Below are 26745 nucleotides of genomic sequence, written 5' to 3' on the forward strand. Positions count from 1 at the left end.
ACAATGTTTATGCTATATTCTTTTTTTTTTTTTTTTTAATTTTTTGTTTATTGCAGTAACATTGGTTTATAACATTGTAAAAATTTCAGGTGTACATCATTGTACTTCTATTTCTGCATAGATTACATCATGTTCACCACCAAAATACTATGTGCTATATTCTCATCCAAGGTGAGAGACTAAAATCTGGCAAAGGTGAATATTCACTATAAAAGTGATTTTTTTTTTTTTTTAAAGATTTTATTTATTTATTTTTTCTCCCCAAAGCCCCAGTAGATAGTTGTATGTCATAGCTGCACAACCTTCTAGTTGCTGTATGTGGGACACAGCCTCAGCGTGGCCAGAGAAGCGGTGCGTCTGTGCGCACCCGGGATCCGAACCCGGGCCGCCAGCAGTGGAGCGCACGCACTTAACCGCTAAGCCACGGGGCTGGCCCTATAAAAGTGATTTCTGTGGTAGTTCATAAGGCTTTTTCATCACCTGGATGAAATATTCAAAAGATCATTACACTTTCTGGTGTTTTTTTCCTTCCTTACTAACTTTCCAATTACTAATTTGGCCTCCCAGCTACAGTAATAATTGAAAAGGAGACCCTGAAGCGTGGCCAGACAGTACTCTGGTGTCCTTGATTTATTTATTTTTTATTTTTTAATTTTTTTAAATTTCATTTATTTATTTTTTCCCCCAAAGCCCCAGTAGATAGTTGTATGTCATAGCTGCACATCCTTCTAGTTGCTGTATGTGGGATGTGGCCTCAGCATGGCCGGAGAAGCGGTGTGTCAGTGCGCGCCCGGAATTCGAACCCGGGCCGCCAGCAGCGGAGCGCACACACCTAACCGCTAAGCCACGGGGCCGGCCCAAGTGTCCTTGATTTGTATATCCCCTATTTGACACTAATAATTGGTGTGCTTTTTGCAGTTCTTCTCCTATTCTCTCTTAACCTATTTGAATCAGACTGTTTCTTGCCGTCACTCCTCCAGATTTGCTTTCATCAGGGCCAGCAGTGTGTTCCATGTTGCTAAATCCGTTGATCAGTTTTCAGACTCCATCTGACTTGACCCATCGCAGTATTTGACATAGCTGATTCTATCTTCTCCTTGAAACACTTTCTGTACTTAGCTTTTTGAGACACTGCACTCTTTTGATTTTCCTCCTCACTGGTGATGGCTTCATGGTGTCCTTTGCTGGTTCCTCCTCATCTTCTTAAACTATAACCTTTCAAGTCCTCTGCCTCAGGTTTCCCAATTTAGTAAATTGCAATTCCATTGTCTCGGTTGCTTGGGCCAAAACCCTTGTCGTCATCTTCTACTTGCATCAAATCTATCAGCAAATTCTATCAGCTTTCTCTTAGTAGTATATTCAGAATCTGAATTCAGTAATATATTCAGAATCTGCCTCCTCTACTGCTATCGCCATGATCTAGACAATCACTTGCTCTCCTAGATTATTCCAGGGGTTTCTAAATTGATCTCCCTGCTTCTGCCTTTGCCTCCTGGTGTTCGCTTTTTTGTGTGTGTGTGTGAGGAGGATCAGCCCTGAGCTAACATCCATGCCAATCCTCCTCTTTTTGCTGAGGAAGACCGGCTCTGAGCTAACATCTATTGCCAATCCTCCTCCTTTTTTTTTTTTTGCCCCAAAGCCCCAGTAGATAGTTGTATGTCATAGTTGCACATCCTTCTAGTTGCTGTATGTGGGATGCGGCCTCAGCATGGCCGGAGAAGCGGTGCGTCAGTGCACGCCTGGGATCCAAACCTGGGCTGCCAATAGCGGAGCGCGTGCACTTAACCGCTAAGCTATGGGGCCGGCCCACGTGTTCACTTCTTAACACAGCAGTAAGAGTGATCCTATTAAAGTGTAAGTCAGATTATGTCACTCCTTTGCTCAGTACTTTCTAGAGGTTTTCCACATCATCCAGAGTAAAAGCTCAAGTCCTCACAGCGTCTGACAAAGCAGCCTACTCTTTCCATCTCGTCTCCCTCTCATTCTCTCTTTGGTTTCTCCACTCTGTGGCTTCCTTGCTGCTGTTCCAATAAGCCAGGCACATTCTTGCCTCAGAGCCTTTGCCCTTGCTCTTATTCCCTTTGAACTGAAAACGCTTTCCCTAAATATTCACACAGTTTGTTCCTTCACTTCTTTAGGTCTCCATTCTCATGTTAACTTATCAATGGGGCCTTTTCTGACTATATATAAAATTGCAACTGCTTCCACCCCCACCTCCCAGTCCTTCCTCACCCCTTTCCCTGCTTTATTTTTTTCCGTAACATCATCTGACATACTAAATATATTGCTTGTTTATTTGTAAATTCCTGCAGTAGATTTTAACCTCCATGAGAGCAGGGACTTTATTGTTTTTTTATTAATCTGTCCCCACTGTTTAGAATGTCTTTGGTACGCGGTTGGTACCAGACTATGTTTGTCCTGAGTCTGTTGAATTCAGGATCTACCGAAAAATAGCTGGATTGGGCCGGTCCCGTCGCTTAGCGGTTAAGTGCACGTGCTCCACTACTGACAGCCCAGGTTCGGATCCCGGGCGCGCACCGATGCACCACTTCTCCGGCCATGCTCAGACCGCGTCCCACATGCAGCAACTAGAAGAATGTGCAGCTATGACATACAACTATCTGCTGGGGCTTTGGGGGAAAAAAAAAGGAGGAGGATTGGCAATAGATGTTAGCTCAGAGCCGGTCTTCCTCAGCAAAAAGAGGAGGATTAGCATGGATGTTAGCTCAGGGCTGATCTTCCTCACAAAAAATAAATAAATAAATAAATAAAACTGTTTAAAAAAAAAAGGAAAAATAGCTGGATATATGATTTTGCTTTGTAGAAGAGTGAGTCCCACCATGGCATTGCCACAGGCAACAAATGCCCATATCTGAGATGTCTGCTGGCCTTTGCTGTAACATCTGTATCCCATCTCATCTCTAATTCAAGAGTACCTGTGTCTTCTGATTCCTAGTTGAGATTCCCTTCCTCTTACCAAAGTTTGTGTGCCTTTAAACATTGTTCCCCTCTGAAGTTTATTATTAAGTAGAAGGAATGTTGATTTATAATAACAGTGATGAAATAATGCTGTCTTATGCTGTGCTTTATTTTGTGCTTTTCTTTCTTTTTTTCCAAATGGCGTTCTTAGGGTAAGAAAGAGAGAAAAACCTCAGCAAGTTCTACTAGTTCACCTTGCTCTGTAAGATCTGTTTCATCAGAGAAGAGAAAACTGGTGAGTGTTTAAATACTGTAACTAAAAATTATTTATATTAAAGTTTAATACACAATTAGAAGGTTTATGATACTATAAATTGCCCCACTACTTTTCTATTAATTTTTCTTTGTATTATACTTTAAGATAGCCAATAGAAAGAAAACCAGTGTTTTTTATTCTCTTCCTTCTACTCATCAAAAAGCATTTATCAAGTTCTTTATTTCTTTTGCTGATAGACCCTATCATATGGGATTAGACAACATGGATATAAATTTAGACAGTTTTTAAATCTTTTCTTATATATGGTTATATTTGTCTTTACAATTTCTGTTTGAGGTAGCCAAGCCAGATATAGTGTTTGCATTTTCAGATTCAGAAATTGAGATCAAGAAAGTTAAATGACTTGTCCAAGGACACAAAATTGTATACAGCAACAGAGCCAAGTCCAGAGTTCTTTCCACTCCACAAATAATTAGAAACAGTGACAGCAGACTAAACACATTAAGCTAGTGCATGGGTGGTTGGTGAAGTACTTAGCATGTTCAAGTTGAAGTTAGGTGTATATTGGGATACCTACCTATAGTCGTTGTGGGTAATAAAAGAAGGTAGTTGTGAAAGTTCCATGAATACAGAATTGTGTTTTTAAGAATTTGTTTTCAAATAATCAAACTGCTGTTTGAATTTATTGATGGTATATTAACCTTCTTAAAACACTAATTTCGTCCTATTTCTCCTCTGTTGAAAAATCTTCACTCACTTTTTAGTTTGTCATTCAGTGCCCTCTTCAATTCAGTCACACTTTATCCAGTTTTCTTTTTTCTTCTTCCTCAAAAGTCCTTCTTCTAGCTAGGCTGGTTTATTTTCTCTCTGCTGAATTTACCCCAGTCGTCTCCAGCTTTTTAGAATGCCTAAGCATTCTTAGCTGAGAATGCTTTTTTCTTTTATCCATTAATCTTTATTCCATTTCTATACAATCTTTTTTTTTTTAATTTTATTTATTTATTTATTCCCCCAAAGCCCCAGTAGACAGTTGTATGTCATAGCTGCACATTCTTCTAGTTGCTGCATGTGGGACGCGGTCTGAGCATGGCCGGAGAAGCGGTGCGTTGGTGCACACCCAGGATCCAAACCCGGGCCGCCAGCAGCGGAGCACACGCGTTTAACCGCTAAGCCAGTGGGCTGGCCCTCTATACAATCTTTAGTGTATATTTTGTCCACCTTTTTTCCTAGGTACATTCCAACTTTTGATGATTGATGTTTTGAACTCTACAGCTTATTATCTATTCTTCTGCTTTGACATTTGGGTATGTCCTTACATTATTTGGACATATTCTTCTACTTCTCTATACTTTATTCTTTTACCTTACTCTGAGCTCTTTATGACAGGGACTATATTCTGTTTCTCTCTTATTTTTCTTATGCCTAGCCCTATATTCCAAGAGTACATAGAGAGAGAGGGTGGTAGAGTAGAGAGAGTAGACAGATCTGGTTTCAAATCATGGCTCTGCTATTGACTTGCTCTGTGACATTGAAGAAGATATTTTGCTCTGTTTGAGCCTTGGGTACTTTATCTGTAAAATGGGGATGATGATAATATCTGTCTCACAAGGTTATTGGAAGGATTAAATAAATTATTGTGTCAACCTATTCACTGACACATAGGTATGGAAAAAAGTGTTGTCTCCCTATCTCCTTCCCCTGTAACTACAATACCAGTGTATAATTTATATTTTCTAAATGATACCTTCTTTTTCTTTCAGAAATCAGATCATATAGACATTCTGTATTGTAATGTAAAAAGAAGACAAGAACTGAAAAGGTAAATTTCCCCTTTTTCTTGATATCTGTTTACTTTTTTGCATTAGAATTGTGAGACTAAATATTTAGATTTGCAAAATCCTATTTACTTTGATTAGTAATGTTTTTCGTGCAAATATTTCTAGCTATATCAAAGATTATGAGTATTGAATTTTCTTGTCTATGGCCATACCACCCTGAATGTGCCCGATCTCGTGTGAATTTTCTTAATATTAGTATAAATTCAAGAAAAAGTTGAGTGAAATACAAAGTCTATCAGAATTCTATACTGTGTAAATGACACTTTCAAATAAAATGTAGATTTTTATCTCAAGTGATTTGATCTTGACACACTTTTATAAGACATATAACTTCATTACATATAGTAATGGAAGAAGTCATGAGGCTGATTTAGAAATGTTGGATAAATTATTTTTACATATTACCCATGAAGAGAATATGTAGCTTGTTGAATTGATTGATATGGCTTTAAAACCGTATTAGTTAAACTGAATGTGTCTACAACTAAAGAACTGGGGGGATAGGAGAATAATGGAGATTATTTTTCTTTAATTACTGTATTCTTTGGATAAAAATTTCAGAGGATTTTGTGGTAAAGGAATTTCTTGCCACTAATGGGGATAAATAAGTATAAAGAATATAATGCATGATAAAAGTTGGTAATATCAAGGTTTCTCCAAAAATAGGGAGTTATGGGAAAACAATTAAAATGGCATTAAGTATGGAAATAAAAGTTCTGCTTCCCAGACAAGGTCAGTTAACGTTTGCTAAAAACAAAAAATCCAACTTGCCTCTGACTCTTCTTCAGCTTTTCTTTTGAATCGTCTCCTTCTATTGTTTGTGATACTTTGCTTCTGTATTATTATCTGTGGAAGTATATTCTGTCACAGATTTCATGATATATTGACTAATACTTTCTAAGTTTTTCGAACTGGATTTTTAATGCCTTTTGTAGTAGTATCCTTTTTTGCGTGTGTGTGAGGAGATCAGCCCTGGGCTAACATCCGTGCCCATCTTCCTCCACTTTATATGGGATGCCGCAACAGCATGGCCTGCCAAGCAGTGCATCGGTGCGCCCAGGATCCCAACTGGTGAACCCCAGGCCGCTGCAGCGGAGCGCGTGCACCTAACCTACTTGCGCAACCGGGCCGGCCCCATAGTATCCTTTTTATAAAAAATTTTAAGTTCTAAAACACTGTTTGATTTGCTTAAGGGCACATTTTCCAGCCCTTGATTTTATATCCATGTATAAGAGCGTAAATAGACTTCTGATCTATATACTACCCCCTTAGACTTGTTCATATAGTCTTTGGGAGGAGGAAGAAATAATATTGTTGAATTATTTTGAGAATAGGATCTAAATTATTCTAAGGAATCATGGGGTTCGACTTGGCTTCAGTATTTACTCAAAATCAGCTATTTGGCTTCAGCCCTTGCAACGCTGAATAGTTGAATGCCTACTTACTTCAACCACATTTCTGCATCCCTTAACCCACGTGTGATCAATGACCATGCCGTTGTGCAGGTTATCATCATATCTAATCAGGGTAACAATATCAATAATATCAACAAGGCATGGCATTTAGATTAATTGTTATTATCTGAATATTCACTTCCAAATATTGGCAAGCACTCTAGATGTAACCTGTAATGAAATTTTCTTCTGTCAAAGACAAACTGTATGACATTTAAGATGTTTTAGAACTGCCTTGTCATGTACTTTAACAATATGGTATAGGAGCTATTACATATTTTTTTTTTTTTTAAAGATTTTATTTATTTATTTTTCCCCCAAAGCCCCAGTACATAGTTGTCTGTCATAGCTGCACATCCTTCTAGTTGCTGTATGTGGGACGCGGCCTCAGCATGGCTGGAGGAGTGGTGCCTCGGTGCGCACCCGGGATCCAAACCCGGGCCGCCGGCAGCGGAGCGCACGCACTTAACCGCTAAGCCACAGGGCCGGCCCTGGAGCTATTACATATTTAAAAGGTTGCTTGGACAAAAGAAAGCTGTAATACTTTGCTTTGCAGACATTAATATCAATAGTGCAGGATTTCTAACAGTCATTGTTTGCCTGCAGAGAAAGTGGTTCACTTGCTGTTGTTTACTTGTTGTAGAAGTAAGCAAACTTATTTGGCTTAAGGTTATAAGTATTTCTTTATGGTATATGGCATCTTCTATAAAAATCTCCATCTTCAAATCAGGGGAGGCCCCGAAATTGGTGTGCAAACAGCGAAAGCTGAGATGCAGATGCAAAATCAGAATTTTGTCATCCTGAAAACTAGTTGCATTGTACCATTACCACAATTCCAGATCCATGGTTTAAGCACATAAAGATATATTAGCAATAAAAATATAGGAAGGGCAGTAACCTTAAGTCTGCTTTTGAAAAGGCTCAGAAAGCATTTCTATGAGCAGCACACTTTCAGTTTGTGGGATTTTGTCAGTAAAATTGCATCATCATCATTGACCTAATCTTTAAGTCCAGGAGTTGAAAAGGAGATAAGTTTTACCTCAGTTACTATTAGAGAGATGGCACTGTTGGCATCAGCAATACCCGTTATTGGCAGAATTAGCCAAAAAGTACTTTATTCTTCAATTGACCGAAGTTGAAATTAAGTATATAATTTAGTATCCTAAATGTGCATTATGATGACCAACGGAGCAATCTAGGAGCTGATAATGTTGAGAAATTATTGATCCTGTGGCATGTTGTATTTTAAAATGTTTACTAAATTTTAAAAATAATCTGATTATAATAGTTACATTTTGACAAAATTTCACATTCTTTTATCACAAGAGTTCAATCTAAGAGGATGATATTCAGCTTCAGCTGAATATTGATTTTACACTAAGTCATTGGTAAGAAATAAGTATTTGCTGCATGTCTAACATATCTAAAAAGATCTCAGAACTTTAGTATTTTGGGTTGCAAATATAAAACTTCATTATCTCAGTATAGCATTTCACAAAACTAGTTGATAAGAGGTAATTTTAAGATTTAATTTTATTGGTCTTTTAAAAGGTATTATAATATTGAGTTTTCATTAATTATGACCACATAGAACATGGTGTGTAGATTGCTATGAAATACGCAGCACAGGGCTATTGTGAAGGACAAATAAAATAGGAATATGAAAATGCTCAGAGAACTACAAGGTCCTATTAAAGTTTTTGTTTTCTTTGTTGTTTCCTGATTTTTCTTTAATACATTCGACATCTTACATGATGTACTATTAGGTGCCAGGCAACATCCCATTAAAATTTAAAGTTTTGGGGCTGGCCCCGTGGCGTAGCAGTTAAGTGCACGTGCTCCGCTGCTGGCGGCCCGGGTTCGGATCCCAGGCGTGCACCTTCTCACCACGTGTCAGGCCATGCTGTGGTGGTATCCTACATAAAAGGGGAGGAAGATCAGCCAGATGTTAGCTCAGGGGCCAGTCTTCCTCAGCAAAAAGAGGAGGATTAGCATGGATGTTAGCTCAGGGCTGATCTTCCTCACAAAAAACAAAAAAAAAGACTTAGGGGCAACTCCTATAAAAACTCTGAGATGTTTATAGTTTGCTCTTGCATAATTAATTATTTGGGAAGTCAGTTTCTCCCTTGCTGGGCTGTAAGCTAATTGGGGGTAAGGACTCTATGTGATGTGTCCTCTGCTGCCTCTCCAGTGCCTAACAGAGTGACAGGCACTTAGAACACTCAAGGATTTATTAATATAAATTAATAGACTGTGTTTCATTGAAATTTTTTCCCCTTTCCTTTTGATGACAAAGTAGTATCTACTTTAATTAAGCAGGAACATATTATTATTACCTCTAGCTATTGCTGCTTCTAACATTTTAGCGCATTTATTTCTGGCCTTTTTACTATGCTTATTTAAATTGTTGAGATCATGTTATATACACAGATTTGTGCCCTGCTTGTTTTTTGCTTAATATTATATCAATATGTTCTGTTATGTCATTGAGAACTTTTTATAAACATCATTTGAAATGACTATGATATTCTATCATATTTGATAGAATGACATGTTTCTTAGTCATTTCCAAAATTTTAGCATTTACCTTATGCCTGATTTTTTGCTATTATAAATAATCCTGAATTGAATATCTTTTTATTTATTTTCTTAGTCTATTTCTGATTTTTTCCCACCTTGGTTTAGATTTCTAAAATGGTAATTACCGAGAAGTCAAAGAATATGAATATTTTTAGAATTCTTAATTATATCATCAAATTCCTTTGTTGGAACTGTTATATCGTTTTGCAGATCCACCAGGAACATATGAGAGAGTCCATTTTACAACTTCTTGCCAGTATTAAATGTTATGTTAACATCTTTGCTAATTTGATAGAAGAAAATGGTATCTTGTTGTAATTAGCATGTCTGTGATTACTAGAGAAGTCAGACGTTTTTCCCCAAATGTTTATTAGCTATTCTCTTTTTCCTTTTCATTAATTTTCTGTTTATGCCCTATTAGAGTCTTAGTACTTTTTTTTTGGAGGGGTGAGGAAGATTGGCTCCGAGCTAACATCTGTTGCCAATTTTCTTCTTTTTTTTGCTGAGGAAGATTAGCCCTGAGCTAACATATGAGCCCATCTTCCTCTATTTTGTATATGGGATGCCACCACAGCATGGCTTGATGAGTGGTGCGTAGGTCTGCACCCAGGATCTGAACCTGCAAATCTGGGGCCACCAAAGCAGAGTGCGCAAACTTAACCACTGCGCCGCAGGGCTGGCCCCCAAGAGTCTTAGTACCTTTTTTTTTCCTTTTGTGAGGAAGATTAGCCCTGAGCTAACATTCGTTGCCAATTCTCCTCTTTTTGTAGAGCAAGATTGGCCGTGGGTTAACATCCATGCCCATCTTCCTCTACTTTTATATGGGACGCCACCACAGCATGGCTTGACAAGTGGTGCATGGGTCCATGCCCAGGATCCGAACCTGTGAACCCCAGGCCGCTGAAGCAGAGTGTGCAAACTTAACCGCTATGCCACTGGGCCAGCCCCAAGAGTCTTAGTGTTTTTTGATGAGCTTTTTATTTACTAAGGCTAATAAGCTGTCACATATATAACAAATACCATTTCCCAGTTCTTTTAATTTTATTTTTTAATATGCTAAAGTTTTAAAGTAAATAGTCATTTACATTTACTATTTTTCTTTGTGATTTTCCCACTGCTATTAAGTTCAGGAAGTTCTCTATTAAGAAATGAGATAGATAATCCTTTTTTTCCTCTGGTTTTTAAGGATTTAATATGAAGTATAACAATTATGATAATAATAATAATTGTGCACTTGAGTATTTAATCTGTTTGCAATTTATGTTGTCTGGTATTATATAAAGCTGTAAATTTGTTTTTTTTTACAAATAGCAAACCAATTATTCCAACACCATTTGTTGAGTAACCCTTTTCACTTCATTCTTTTTTTTGTGTGTGTGGTGAAGAAGATTAACACTGAGCTACATCTGTTGCCAATTTCCTCTTTGTTGCTGAGGAAGATTGGCCCTGGGCTAACATCTGTGCCCATCTTCCTCCACTTTATATGGGATGCTGCCTCAGCATGGCTTGATAAGCGATGCATGAGTCCACGCCCGTGATCTGAACCCGTGAACCCCAGGCCGCCGAAGAAGGGGAGCACACCAACTTAACCACTACGCCACCAGGCTGGCCCCTCACTTCATTCTTAATGTAGCGTTTTTTTACTTTTTATGAAGTTTGTCAGGCCAGTTATGTCATTTCCTAGCTAAAATGATACAGTGCAACATTATGTGTAATTGTGTATAATTGTAATGTAACATAGGTTTCTGTGCTGCTTTACAGACTGGATGTAGAAACTGACACTCCAAGAAAGAGACCAAAAATCAGTTCTTCATCCCAAGGACCTGTTAAACTCCAAGAAGCATCATCTTCAAATAACGATCAAATTATTTCACAGAGTCCTTCTTCAAATGGAACTAAAAAAGATATATGTAAATGTGTAGATTTTAAAGTTAAAGATGTTAAATTGACAAATGTTAGGAGTAAGCTTGACCATGGAAATAAAAATTTAAGCAGTTCGAAGATTGCCAAAGATATGAAACCTAAAGCTGAAGGCCAGACAAATGAAAAAAAATGGGCTCATTTACTTGCTCAGAAAGAGAAGATGAAAGAACGCAGGAAAGAAAGGTACACTAAATTTAGAGACAGTTCTGAAAAATGTGTTTTGGAGAAATGCAAGAGAATCCAGTTTTCTCAGGATTATAATTCCAACAAGACAATTAAGGAACCCCTTGAATCTAGAAGAAGGAAGATCAGTTTCAAAATCCCAGTAAAATCTCATGATACTCTCCAGAAGCTTGTAGAAGAAAATGTCTTCAGTTTAGACTGTAACAAGTCAAAGACTAAGCAGGAGAAAAATGAATGCCTGGAAGGCTCCCAGGTTTCATTAAATTTGACTGGGCACAAAAGAGAACGTTTATTTTCAGATTCCACGTGTAAGCAGACTGTTCATGCGTCAAGCGGAAAATATCATCATGAGCATCAAGAAAGTAGTGATTCAAGTTCTAGTGAAAACCTAACTCAGGTAAGGTGGTACAAAATGAAGAATATAGGTTTTAGCAAAGAGTTTTAATATGGACAGATTTGAGTTGTTTTTGTTATTAATTGTGATCATAGAGAGCTGATTCAAATTTAGTCAGGAAGATAAGTATTCGTTCCTTGATTTTACCCCTTTAATTCCAACTTCCTTAGAAAGATATCCTGGTAAGCATCAAGGATCAGAAATAGAAGAGAATGTGTAAAAATGTAGAAAGAAGCGGTTGCAGACAGTCCCTTCAGAAAAGCACTGCTACAGTCTCTTCAGCAATTCCTAATCTCAGGTACTATAGAACGCACGGGGGTTAATATTCTGAGTAGCTTTAACAAGTTATTTTTTGAGTGCCCTTGTGTGGCAGGCCCTGCAATCCCAGTCTCTGTTTTCAGAGATTGGGGCCGGCCCCGTGGCATAGCGGTTAAGTGCACGTGCTCCGCTGCTGGTGACCCGGGTTTGGATCCCGGGTGCGCACTGACGCACCGCTTGGCAGGCCATACTGTGGCTGCATCCCGTATAAAGTAGAAGAGGATGGGCACGGATGTTAGCTCGAGGCCAGTCCTCCTCAGGAAGAAGAGGAGGATTGGCATGGATGTTAGCTCAGGGCTGATCTTCCTCGCAAAAAAAAAAAATAAAAGCTGTTTTCAGAGATTTGTTCATGTGAGGAGACACACAAGCTGTCACCTTAAGTCTGATAAGTACTTATCACGTAATATGGGATAACAGCAGGGGAGTAACATGGCCTTGGTACACTGTGGAGAGATTAGTTTAGAAAGGTTCACTGGAGGGGGTAACATTTAAACTAAGAACTAAAGAATGCATAGGAGTTATTCAGGTGGATGGGATGGGAAAAGGAGGGACGTTCCAGGCAAAGGGAACTACAGCTTAAGGAAGGGATGTGTTCTGAGAAATGTGTGGTTGGGTGATTTTGTCCTTGTGCGAACATCATAGAGTGTACTGAAGGGAAACAAAATTTGCCATCCCAAAATGTGTGTCTTTAACATGAGGATTATTTTAGGCTGATTATTTTTAAGAAACAAAAGATTCAGAAAGTTTTTCATGTTACCTCCCCCTTAACTGCCTAAAAGAATTAAGATAAAAAAACCTGTCTCAGGAAGTGAGCTGTCACTTTAGCACAACATGAACTAGGTAATAGAGAGGGAGGAACCTAGAAAAGCCTGTTTGTTGGGCTCCCCTCGGTGTTTGTCTGTTTCTGCGTGGCCAAAACAAACACTTGTTTTCCAAAGGTTTGCACCTTTTCACCTATTTGTAAATTGCTTTCCTTCCTTTGAAGTCCCTGACTCTCCCCACCACAATGTCTTTTGTCTTTAGCTGAAGATAGTATTTAAGGTGAGGGCTTTAGCCATTTTGGCAAGTTACTCAGTTTTCCTGCATTTCTCCCATGTATACATGTTATTAAACTTTTGTTTGTTTTTCTCATGTTAATCTGTTTCATGTCAATTTAACTCTTATTAGCCAGAAGAACCTAGAAGGGTAGAGGAAAATTTTTTCTTCCCCAACAGTACTTGAACTTTGTAACTTAAGAACTTCTGAAATTCTGAAATTTAGAGACTGCTTATAAACAGGGGTGGTTGAGCCTACCTGCTTTTAGGAATCAAGACTATAGATTGCCATATAAGATACTTCCTATGAAAAATGGATGGATTGTACCTAGGGAGGCCAGAAGAGCTTGAAGAGAGAGTACTTTTTGTTCAGTGAACTTGAAGGCATCCAAGGAGGGAAAGAATTGAGTTTGTTCTTTTTATTGCCTTCTTAAAGGAAAGCTCCAGTTTTCTCCTTGTGTTATATTCAGTTCTCTAGAGTAGAATGCAAGCAAGGAACTTGACGTTGCTAGTATGTTCAGAGAATATTGTTGTATCATTGCTTGGTATTCCCGTTGTGCTGTACATCCCAGGAACAGTATGAGAAATCCCTGCATCTTATAGTTTTCTTTGGTATCTATATTGAATTACTGCACAAACCAAAGGAGGTACATAGCATGAATATTAAGTTGTAGGGGAAGCAATTTTTGCATGATTACTTTCCACTTACTGGAATTAATACTCTTTATAAGCTGTTCCTTTAATAGCAGTCTCATCTGACTTAAAATCATTGAGACACAGGAGCAGTAAGTATTGTTCTTATCTTGAATATATTATCTTTAGCATATTATTGACAGTAGCTAATCATCTTAATATTATGTTTGTTGTCTTGTTTTCCTCACAGATTCCTCAGTAGATAATTATCTTCTTAAAATAATGAGTGTACTTTACAAGGAAATAATTGTATTTTCTGAATTTAGTAATCTTGTTATTTAGTAATCTTTTTTTTTTTTTTTTTTTTTTTTTTTTAAATTTTTTGTTTATTGCAGTAACATTGGTTTATAACATTGTAAAAATTTCAGGTCTACATCATTGTACTTCTATTTCTGCATAGATTACATCATGTTCACCACCAAAATACTAATTACAACCCATCACCACACACATGTACCCAATTATCCCTTTCACCCTCCTCCTCCCTTCCCCTCTGGTAACCACCAATCCAATCTCTGTCCCAATGTGTTTGTTTATTGTTGTTATTATCTACTACTTAATGAAGGAAATCATACGGTATTTGACCTTCTCCCTCTGACTTATTTCACTTTGCATCATGCCTCAATGTCCATCCATGTTGTCACAAATGGCTGGATTTCATCAAGTTTATGGCTGAGTAGTATTCCATTGTGTATATATACCACAGCTTTTTTATCCATTCGCCCCTTGATGGGCACTTTCTAGGTTGCTTCCAAGTCTTGGCTATCGTGAATAAGGCTGCAATGAACACAGGGGTGCATGTACCTTTGCAAATTGGTGTTTTCAAGTTCTTTGGATAAATACCCAACAGTGGAATAGCTGGATCATATGGTAGTTCTATCGTTGATTTTTGAGGAATCTCCATACTGTTTCCCATAGTGGCTGCACCAGTTTGCACTCCCACCAGCAGTGTATGAGAGTTCCCTTCTCTCCACAACCTCTCCAACACATGTTGTTTCCTGTCTTGTTAATTATAGCCATTCTGACGGGCGTGAGGTGATATCTCATTGTAGTTTTGATTTGCATTTCCCTGATAGTTAGTGATTTTGAACATCTTTTCATGTGTCTGTTGGCCATCTGTATATCTTCTTTGGAGAAATGTCTGTTCAGGTCTTTTGCCCATTTTTTAATTGGGTTGGTAGTTTTTGTTGTTGAGATGCATGAGTTCTTTTATATATTTTGGAGATTAAGCCCTTATCAGATGTATGGTTTGCAAATATCTTCTCCCAATTGTTAGGTTGTCTTTTTCGCTTTGTTGATGGTTTCCTTTGCTGTGCAGAAGCTTTTTAGTTTGATGTAGTCCCATTTGTTTATTTTTTTCTATTGTTTCTCTTTGCCCGGTCAGATGTGGTGTTTGAAAAGATGTTGCTAAGACTGATGTCGAAAGAGCGTACTGCCTATGTTTTCTTCTAGAACTTTCACAGTTTCAGGTCTTACATTCAAGTCTTTAATCCATTTCGAAAGTTAATTTTTGTGTATGGTGTAAGGTAAGAGTCTACTTTCATTTTTTGCATATGGCTATCCAGTTTTCCCAACACCATTTGTTGAAGAGACTTTCTTTTCCCCATTGTATGTTCTTGGCTCCTTTGTCAAAGATTAGCTGTCCATAGATGTGTGGGTTTATTTCTGGGCTTTCGATTCTATTCCATTGATCTGTGTGTCTGGTTTTGTGCCAGTACCATGCTGTTTTGGTTACTATAGCTTTGTAGTATATTTTGAAATCAGGAGTGTGATACCTCCAGCTTTGTTCTTTTTCTCAGATTCCTTTAGCTATTCGGGTCTTTTGTTGTTCCATATAAATTTTAGGATTCTTTGTTCTATTTCTGTGAAAAATGTTGTTGGAACTTTGATAGGGATTGCATTGAATCTATAGATGGCTTTAGGAAGTATGGACATCTTAACTATGTTAATTCTTCCAATCCAAGAGCACGGAATATCTTTCCATTTCTTGTGTCTTCTTCAATTTCTTTCAGAAATGTTTTATAGTTTTCGTGAAAAGAAAGCTGGGGTAGCAGTACTCATATCAGACAAAATAGACTTTAAAACAAAAACTGTAAACGAGACAAAGAAGGGCATTACATAATGATCAAGGAACAATCCAACAAGAGGATATAACACTTGTAAATATCTACGCACTCCAATGTAGGTGCACCTAAATATATAAAGCAATTATTAACAGACATAAAAACAGAAATAGACAGTAACACAATAATAGTAGGGGACTTTAACACTCCACTTACACCAACGGATAGATCATCCAAACAGAAGATCAATAAGGAAACATTGGCCTTAAACGACACACTAGAACAGATGGACCTAGTAGATATATACAGAGCATTCCATCCAAAAACCGAAGAATACACGCTCTTTTCAAATGCACATGGAACGTTCTCCAGGATTGATCACATATTAGGCCACAAAACAAGTCTCCATAAATTTAAGAAGATTGAAATAATACCAAGCATCTTTTTCTGACCACAAAGGTATGAAACTAGAAATCAACTATAGGAAGAAAATCAGAAAAGCCACAAATACATGGAGATTAAACAAAATGCTACTGAACAACGACTGGGTTAATGAAGAAATCAAAGAAGAAATCAAAAAATACCTGGAGACAAACGAAAATGAAAATACGACATGCCAGAATTTATGGGATACAGCAAAGCGGTTCTAAGAGGGAAGTTTATAGCAATACAGGCCTATCTCCCAACAAACAAGAAAAATCTCAAATAAACAATCTAACAATGCACCTAAAGGAACTGGAAAAAAAGAAGAACAAACAAAGCCCAAAATCAGTAGAAGAAGGGAAATAATAAAAATCAGAGCAGAAATAAATGAAATAGAGACCAAAAACAATAGAAAAAATTAATAAAACCAAGAGCTGGTTCTTTGAAAAGATCAACAAAATAGACAAACCTTTAGCTAGACTCACCAAGAAAAAAAGAGAGAAGGCACAAATAAGTAAAATCAGAAATGAAAGAGGAGAGGTTACAACAGACACCTCAGAAATACAAAAGATTATAAGAGAATACTATGAAAACTATATGCCAACCAATTCGACAATCTGGAAGAAATGGATAAATTCTTAGAATCATATAACCTTCCAAAACTGGATCAAGAAGAAGTAGAGAATTTGAATAGAGCAATCACCAGTAAGGAGATCTAAACAGTAATCAAAAACCTCCTAAAAATAAAAGTCCAGGACCAGACGTCTTCCTGGTGAATTTCTACCAAACATTCAAAGAAGACTTAATACCTATCCTTCTCAAACTCTTCCAAAACATTGAGGAGGGGGAAGCTCCCTAACTCATTCTAAGGTTGACATTACCCTGATACCAAAACCAGACAAGGACAACACAAAAAAGAAAATTACAGGCCAATATCACTGATGAACATCGATGCGAAAATCCTCAACAAAATACTAGCAAATCGCATACAACAATACGTTAAAAGATTATACACCATGATCAAGTGGGATTTATTCCAGGTATGCAGGGATGGTTTAACATTCGCAAATCAATCAACGTGAATACACCACATTAATAAAATGAAGAACAAAATCACATGATCATCTCAATAGATGCAGAGAAAGCATTTGACAAGATCCAGCATCCATTTATGATAAAAACTCTGAATAAAATGGGTATAGAAGGAAAGTACCTCAACATAATAAAGACCATATATGAGAAACCCACAGCTAATATCATCCTCAATGGTGAAAACTGAAAGCTATCCCTCTAAGAACAGGAACCAGACAAGGATGCCCACTGTCACCACTCCTATTTAACATAGTATTGGAAGTCCTAGCCAGAGCAATCAGGCAAGAGAAAGAAATAAAAGGGATCCAAATTGGAAAGGAAGAAGTGAAACTGTCACTATTTGCAGATGACATGATTTTATATATAGAAAACCCTAAAGAATCCACCAGAAAACTTTTAGAAGTAATAAACGAATATGGTAAAGTTGCAGGATACAAAATCAACATACAAAAATCAGTTGCATTTCTGTACACTAACAACGAAGTAGCAGAAAGAGAAATTAAGAATACCATCCCATTTACAATTGCAACAAAAAGAATAAAATACCTAGGAATAAACTTAACCAAAGAGGTGAAAGATCTGTACACTGAAAACTATAAAACATTAGTAATCTTATAATACTTTGCTAAGAGAAAATAACTTGTTTTGTTTCTGAGGTTTTATAGTCCTTTGATATAGATTGCTCTCAGTTTGTGCCCTCCCCTCACCATTGCAAATTAATGTTCTGGAGATTTATGATTTATAGGCGACTTTTATAAACAGTATCCCACTTAGTCCTTACAAGTCTGTGAGGTAGAAACTTATCAGTTTATCAAACATTAAAGGTAGCTATTGTATATCAGGTACGTTTCTAGGTTCTAGGGATTTAAAGATGCATAAGATGATCTTTACCCTCAAGAAGTTCCCAGGGAAGGCAGATTAGTAAACAAATACAATTGTAATACAGTGAAGTAAATGTTAGAGCCCTAAGAATTGGATTGGTGTAGTATAAATTTTGGGGTGAGTTAAGGAAGGGCTCACTAATGTGGAGATTCTTAACCATCAACATTGTTGGTGTTGAAGGATGTGTAGAGCAACAAATAGAAGTGTTGTCCCACCACGGTAGGGGGCCAGTGTGTGTAATGGCACAGAGTTGTGAAATTGCATGGCGAGAGTGTATGTGGGCACTAAGTTGGTCAGTATGACTAGAATTGAGATGTGTAGAGAATCTGTAGGAGAAGAAGTGGGAGAGGAAGCCACTGGATTACTTTATATCCCATGGGAAAGATTGGTTTTTTATCTTGTATTCTGTAGATGGTACAGAGCCCCTGAAATGTAATTAGGGAAGCAGTATAATCAGATTTTCAGTTTAGAATCACTCTAGTAGATAAAACCATTATTACCCTCATTATTGATATTCCCTTTTGTCATCCCCGGGGAAGGCTTTATCCCAGTGCATGTATTTAATAAAGCGTGATAGGGGAGGGCAAATAGTTAAATGCCCGCTAAGACTTTCTTTTTTAATAGGGAGGAAGTTTTCAGGAACAATTGACATGAACTTTTCTGGATCTTGGGGTGATAAAAAATTTATTGAAGTCACTGAAAGTGGCCTGTGGTCAAAGAGAGTGAAGGGTAGTACTGACCTAAGTAAAAGAATGAAAAGACTTCAAATGTCAGGAGTAGCAGGAGGTTCTGATAATTATCTCTAGCTTGCTTGGCCCTTCTTAGCTGAAGAGAACCTTAAAGATCTAGTGCGATTGAAAGGCAGGTGGAAAAGGAATTATAAAATCCAGGGTCATGGAATAGGAAAGCTATCATGGGCCTGTGTGTGTGTGTGATATATCTGGTGTTATATTGTGTGAAGATTGATGTTGGGAAGTTAGGGTGGAAGCTGAATTCCCAATAAAGCAACGTATGATACACTTGTTTAAAGAGGGTCTGTAATTTATACCATATATAGCCGCTGTAAAATACATGTGAGTTTGGTGTTATCTTGGAGAATTCTTAGAAGGTGATTTGGTTTAGTAGTGGCTTTCGCCGAGTTCCCTATTACCTGTATGTAGGGTCACATAGATCTCATCTACTCAGCGAAACTGCCAGTGAAAAACTAGAATTAGTAGAGAGATTTTCAATCTCTGCTAGAAGACAAAAAATAAAACACAAACCTCTGGTGCTCTACCCATGTATAATACAGCTGTGCATTTTCAGCTTTTCCCCCTCCGCCCTATTATAATCTTCAAGTTCCCTTTGTTGTTTTGTCATGTCCCTTTTAGAAATGGCTCAGTTACTTATGGATGAAAATTTCCCACTTCCAAAGGCCAGCTTGTTTACCTTTGCCATGGTTCTTTCTTTTTCTTAGAGTGGCATGTAGTTTTTTTCTTAGAATAGGAGTATTTTTAGGAATGTATGTATGAATGAGAAAACCCTAAAGAATTTCTACCATGTTTCATGACTTAACAGGATAAGGCTTTTCTATTCTAGGGGCCCTTTGTCATCTGGGGGCAGTTTTGTCCTTTAGGGGCCATTTGGCAATTGACTTGAGACATTTTTGATTGTCAAGATTTGGAGAGGGTAGTGCTACTGGTATCTAGTGGGTAGAGGCCAGAGATACTGCTAAACATCTTACAATGCACAGAACAGCCCCCCAAACAAATTATCTGACCCCAAAAATCAGTAGTGCCAAGGTTGAAAAACCCTGCTCTAGATATATGCTTCATTCTTAACTAATAAAATTACTTTTCGTTTCAGAGTTTTGAAGCACCATGTTCTTCAGTGTCACTTGAAAGTATTCAAGATACAGATCAAGAGGTTATTGATATACTTATTTACTTTGAATATTTTTAATGAAATTAAGCCAAAGAGTTCCTATTTTAGTAAAAAATAATGACCGTAAAAACCTTGGTAATATGAAAATAACAGTGATGTCTCTACTGAAATCAATATGTAAGTTTTTATGAAGTCATGAAAGACTATTTGGAAAAGTATTTACATTTATTTGATCACCTTTTTGCCTTTGTTTCTAATAAGCTCTAATCTGTTTTGAATGGAGAGCATGCAGCCTATGGCCTGGAGTTATATGAATTTTGATTTAATGTTATCACGCTTTTGCATGCTCATGCCTGGGCTTGCCATAATGCAGTATGATATTAACATGTTTTTGCATCATTTTTCTAATTGGCAATAAGATGAGAATGTTATTCAGTGAAAATGAGAGTGCATACATATTTATTTTTTTACCTGTTGCTTCATTTCCCTGCTAGAATCTCCTGATTGACCCTCAGAATTGTTGCATAGGATATTCTATTCTCTGGTCCTAAATTAAAATTAGATTCGTAGAATACGTTGTGTTTTTCTATTTAAAGAAGACTTTAAAACCATGTTGAATGCTTTTATTTGTGAAAATCAGTTGTATTCTTCTGTCTTGTGGGTCAGTGCCCCTTGGTAGGAGAAAGATTTCTCGCCTCTACTCTAAAGCTGAATTATATTTTCAGTTCTTTGCATCAAAGTACATCAGGGAACTACTCCCCTGAAGTGAGAAGGGTCTTAATAGCTAGACTTAAGTTTTTGATGGTTCATAAACAGTCTTAGAAATCTCAAGAAGAGCACTCATCATCCAGCTAAAAACGTTTTTGGCTCCTAAAGTACTTTGAAGTGATAATGGGAATGACAATTAGCTTATTTTGAAGGTCTACTGAGTACTAGGCTCTGTATGAGGAGCTTCACGTTATTTCGCTTAATCCTCACAAAAGTACTAAAAGGAGATAGATATTTACATTCCTATTTTGTAGATGAACAAACTGAGACCCAAGATAGTTAAATAATTTGCTTGCCTAAGGTTACAGAAGTAATAAGAGAAGAGCTATTTTAAAAACCCTGTGTATGTTTATAAATCTCTATTCATTTACCATGCTGCCTCCATATTTTTGTAAATTTTTTCTTTCCACAAACCATCTCATCTTAAATGAATTAAGAATTAATTGCTTTCTTCTCTTATTAATCTGCAGAGTAAATAATTGAAAATATTTTACTGCGGGTCTTTTACAATTTAGATGCAGATAGTAGAAGAGCTTCATGCTGCACGTGTGGGACAAAGTATGGATTTACCTGTGGTTCCACCTTCTGGAGAGTTAACGAGTATGGAAATTGACGTGGTGGAAGATGATGTACACTCCTCTGCTGGTATACCTTGTATGTATATGATAATGTTTATGATCTCCTGTGCTTTCTTAAGAATTAAGAAAGTATATTTCTTTTGGCTATAGGAATCAGGTCTAATATTTATCTTATCACTTATTTATATATATCACATTATTAGGCAGTTAGACATATTTTCTCTTTCTGCCAAGGGGCAATAATAAGAGTTATGAGCTCTCTTTTATTCTTGCTCTTAATCATACCTTTTAGAAATTTCAGCTACATAAAGCACTGATCAGAAATATTGCAAATTGCTCAAAGATATTATATTCATGTATTTCTTATTTATATATAAAATTTTGATCGTTCTTACTACTGGGAGAAGATAATGATAGATATTATCCAAAATCTATTAGTACACTGTCTTGAATTGTGTTTATAAAAATAGTAATGCTACGAGGGGCCAGCCTGGTGGTGCAGCGGTTAACTGCGCACGCTTCTCTTCGGTGGCCCAGGGTTCGCAGGTTTGGATCCCGGGCGCACACCGACGTCACCACTTGTCAAGCCATGCTGTGGCAGTGTCCCATGTAAAATAGAGGAAGATGGGCATGGATGTTAGCCCAGGGCCAATCTTCCTCAGCAAAAAAGAGGAGGATGGATGTTAGCACAGGGCTGATCTTCCTCATAAAAAAAAAAATAGTAATGCTACGTTACATTCACATTGCATTTTTCAGTTTACTCTTTTCCTGTGCATTAACTTATCTGATCCTCACAATGGCCCTATGAAATAACAGTGCTAGTATTATTATCTGTTTTCTTTCTTTTATACATATTTATCTTTTCAATTATATTTTACTCAGAATATATTAAAATTAGCTTATAATTCCTAAGTGCTCAACTACCAGTGATACAAGACAGGGTTTGGCAACATAGTTAGTACTGGGGCAAGTCAGTTTATGATTTAAAATTCATAAGCAATTCATAATATTCTACTGGTGGATAATTAAACACTGATTGTTCTTAAATAAGAATTGGAGTAAATTCATTTTTGTTTTTGTTGTCTAAAGTTCCACCTTATCTTAAGAATGCCACCAAAGTTCTGTGGTGTCAGAATTTTAGTTATTATACAACTCCATTATCAAGTGTCATCAAATCTTAACTTTGCTCTTTTTCTCTAGCAAATACTGCTTCAGACAAAAAGCTTCTAATTGTTATTGACACAAATATTCTGATGAATCATCTCAAATTTGTTAAAATTTTGAAGACAACGGAAATCTCAGGTATTTATAAAATATTTACTGTTTCTGATTTCTTATTTGAGTTGATATTTATTATTAACAGTGATGTGGGTTTTTTCCCCCACAAATGCATTTCCCTTGGGTATGCTATTAAGCACATACATATTAAGCATAAGCAGCTTAAGTAAAAAAGAAGAGCCTTCACAGGTTAACCTAGTAATCTAAACTTACTCTTCTTTGATCTCTAATGGTATTTATTTTTGTAACATTCTTTTGACACTTACATCTGTTTTATTTTTCATTTTTTATGTATTACCTCTTCATTTAGATTATGAATTCCTTATTTTAAAACTTTCAGTTCTCCTACAGCAGTTCAATTGAGTAGCTCAATAAATATTTGTTGACTTCTAAGAAATATTTTTATTTTTTAGGTTTTGACACACTTGTGTTAATAATTCCCTGGGTGGTTGTGCAAGAGCTAGATCGTATGAAGGCAGGAAAACTGCTAAAACATGCCCAGCACAAAGCTATACCTGCAGTTCATTTCATCAATGACAGTCTTAAAAATCAAGATAGAAAGCTATGGGGTCAGTCAATACAACTTGCATCTCAAAAACTTTGTAAGTATTCTTCTCTCAGGATGCTTCCTGATTAAGATTTGTTTGGGTGCGGACTCATTATTGGAGGGAAATGGTGCAAAACTTTTAAAAGATTTATAACCATTGGAATGTGAAACGCAGGACATGATGATGGTTTGGGGTATTCTATTAGGCTTGGTTTGGAGTCTTTGATTTTTATTTTTCTGCTTCTAGACCACCTTAAATCATGTCTATACTTCGCAGATAGTGACTGTATAGTTCTGTATGCATGGTTGACTATATTACAGTACTTTGGATTCTTTTTTTAAAATACCGTTGTTGAGTGATGAGGCCAGTCAGTGATCTAGGTTTCTAATCTATCACTGCATGCAGTTAGTATAATGCAGAGGCGGGCATTGTTTTCCTCTGGTTGTCAGAATCTGTCATAAAGAGATGTTCTTCTAATAAAAGTCTATGGATTTTCTCTTGATTTTTTTTTTCCGTATTAATTTCTTTTAAGTTATTTTTAAATCACTCTAGTCTTAGAACCCAAGTATGTTCTTTGTTTTTTATAACTTTTTAGAAAAAAATCTGTGTGTAAAGCAACACTGTTGCCTCTGCAGAGTTTATATGTACATTTAGAGGATTTATTTCATTCTTCAAAAATTTGTTTCTTTCTAACTCAGATTTATTTATATATGTAGATTTACATTATTTTAAATATCGTGGATTTATGTTGTCTACTCTACTCATATTCACCATAAGATATGAAAGACTTCATCCTGAAATGAATCTAATCATGGTATTAATGCTGAGAAGCCTTTTGGCACAGCTATTTAGTCTTAACTCTTTGGGAAAAAAGGGCCTCTACCATCCATCCATTCATTCCCGTTACAAATATTTATTAGCTCTTGGTATATTCCAGATACCATTTTGAGAAGTATGCTTATGCATTTTGAGAAGTAACTTCATGTGATATGTTTAAGAGCTTTTAAAGGAAGACCACAAGTAAATATCACTTATTAGAGTCAAGAAAATATTAAAATGTTTGAACACATTGTATTAAATTGAACATCTTAGTCTTTTTTTTTTTTACTTTTCATTATGAAAAATTTCACATGCAGAAATAGAATAATATAATGAATCCCTATGTCCCTATCACTCATTTTCGATAATTTGCAACATTTTGCTATTCTTGTTTATTCTCTCCTTTTCTTTTCCACTTGTCTCCCAACTCCTGGAACTCCTGCAGTAGTTTGAAGCAAATCCCAGATAACATATCATATCGTTTTTACTCGTAAATACTTTGGTATGTGTTGCTAACAGATAAGACTTTATTTTTAAACAACCACACAATTAATAAAATTAACCCCTGATCTAAACTATCATTTTGGTAAAGCCGCAATCCTTATTTTTCTTACTCTTAATCTTTTATTTTTTTTTACTTTGTTGATACAAATTATATTTTATTATATAATAATATAGATAATAATAATAATAGATAATACTTATATGGCCATTATTCTCCGGACCCTTTTCTGAGTGCTTTACAGCTAATATCCCATTCAAATCTTATAGTACTTATGGAAGAGACTTTTATTAGCCCCATTTTATTAATGAGGAAATTGAGACACAGAGAGGTTAAGAACTTGTTGTAGACAGAATATCTATTCCTTGAATAGATTGGCTTTGAAAATTACTTCAGAAGAGTCCATTTTAGAATAGATATTTTGGCTACATTTATTATTTATTGATGCTTGTTAGGTTTCTTTTGACTTCCATTTTCATGCACTTTTTTGATGCTTTGACTTCTTCAATCCGTGCTTTTGGATGATTTTTTTTTTTTTTAAATTTTTATTTATTTATTTTTTTCCCCCAAAGCCCCAGTAGATAGTTGTATGTCATAGCTGCACATCCTTCCAGTTGCTGCATGTGGGACGCGGCCTCAGCATGGGCGGAGAAGCGGTGCATCGGTGCGCGCCCGGGATCCGAACCTGGGCCCCCAGCAGCGGAGCGCGTGCACTTAACCGCTAAGCCACGGGGCCGGCTCTGTGCTTTTGGATGATTTAAGGAGGATAAATTGTAGTGGTGGTCTCAAACTTCTGTGTTGTTTCAACTTCTGAGTGTCTTCCTTGAAATCCATATTTCACTTTAATGTTTGAATAGTATTATTTGATGTAAGTTTTGTTAAATTGCTGAAATTGCTTTTAGTTATAAGGGTGTAGATGTAATAATAGATTATTTGTGTCGTTATCTATGTCACATAAGTACTTTGTGTTTCTCTGGATCATTATTTTCTGTCTGATTATTTAAAACATTCTTTATATAAAATCCAACAAACTTAATATATTTATTCTGTTCGTAATGATTTTATCATGTTCTTTAGACATATCTTTAGTCATTTTCATCATGATAAAATTACCTTTTATATTCTAGTAATAAACTGAAATTCTTATGAAAAAACTCAATTCAGGATTATTGAGTAAAGTTAAAGTACTTATTTGGAGCAAGGCAAGAATAAAGTGAATTTTTGTTACACGTTACATCTGTCAAGCACATTTGCAGCCAACTTTGATAATTACTTATTTACGTGTATTATTTTCTTTGACATATCGTTGAGTATTATATTTTTTTACACAAGGATTTTTTCATTTAAAAAAAAGTGCCACAAGTTGAATGCAGATAGTCCATGTTAAATAGTCTTAGTTAACTATAATTTTAGCCTTGTCCTTAACTCTTTTCAAAATTTTAGTTATTTGATGTAGTATTTATTATGTTGAGAAGAGAATAGGATTTGAAATCTGATTGATCTGGGTTTATAATCTGACCTGGGGAAAGTTAAAGGTGAGGAAACTGAGTAAATGAACTGGGGGGAAATAACCTCCAGCTCAAAAAATGGTTGTGAAGATTGGTTGAGTTAATATGTTACATTATGGTACTTGATTGCTTATGGCCTGGAATAGGCAATAGTTCTCTTGTGTCCTCATTATATGAAAAGCTTATACAGATTGATTAGAAAAAGTAAACATCTCTTTCCACTAAATGGACAAAGATTATTAATAGGTAATTCACAAAAGAAGAAATATGAGTCAGCCCTTTGTTCACTGCAAATATTTTCCTGTCTGTTTGCTGTTTTTAAAATTGTTAATTTCTTATGTATAAAAATTTTTAGTTTATATCTTTCACTTTTTCCTTGATTATTTCTTTTTATTGCTTCTAAGCTTAGAAAGTTTCTCCTTCCCAACAGCTGCTAGGAACACTTACAGTGCTTCAATGCTTTGGGAATATGAATTAGTAAATTTTGAGGAGAGTAGTTTATCAGTGTGTATCAAGAAGCCTAAAGATATAATTCCGTTTCTAAAAATGTATCCTAAAGAAATAATCAGATGATCACAGTGATTTATATAAATGATGTTCATCACAGAATTACTCATACAGCAAAGAATTTGAAACAACCTGATTAACAATTGGAGAAGTTACATACAATGCTGTAGCCATATGAGAAAATACTATATTTTGAAAAATGTTAATCACATGTAATATTAAACAAAATAGGATTTAAAAGAATATCAAGTACAAACCCAAATTTGTTAGGTTATGTATATATACTTATAGATGGTGAATA

General features: G+C 36.2%; 1 protein-coding gene across 2 annotated transcripts in view; it reads left to right on the plus strand.

Annotated features, from left to right (window-relative positions):
• The window catches only part of SWT1 (SWT1 RNA endoribonuclease homolog), a 103861-nt gene that overhangs the window by 5140 nt on the left and 71976 nt on the right, over window positions 1-26745 (plus strand). For both annotated transcript variants that reach the window (XM_087438909.1, XM_087438902.1), the window contains exons 3-9: window positions 3131-3214; window positions 4957-5015; window positions 10830-11571; window positions 19919-19978; window positions 21220-21358; window positions 22483-22584; window positions 22974-23162. In XM_087438909.1, coding sequence (XP_087295035.1) covers window positions 3131-3214; window positions 4957-5015; window positions 10830-11571; window positions 19919-19978; window positions 21220-21358; window positions 22483-22584; window positions 22974-23162 — 1375 coding nt within the window. The remainder of the gene's footprint in view (window positions 1-3130; window positions 3215-4956; window positions 5016-10829; window positions 11572-19918; window positions 19979-21219; window positions 21359-22482; window positions 22585-22973; window positions 23163-26745) is intronic.

This window comes from Ceratotherium simum, chromosome 2 (assembly GCF_057802395.1).
Source record: "Ceratotherium simum simum isolate JZ-2026a chromosome 2, ASM5780239v1, whole genome shotgun sequence".
In the NCBI taxonomy this organism is placed as follows: domain Eukaryota; kingdom Metazoa; phylum Chordata; class Mammalia; order Perissodactyla; family Rhinocerotidae; genus Ceratotherium; species Ceratotherium simum.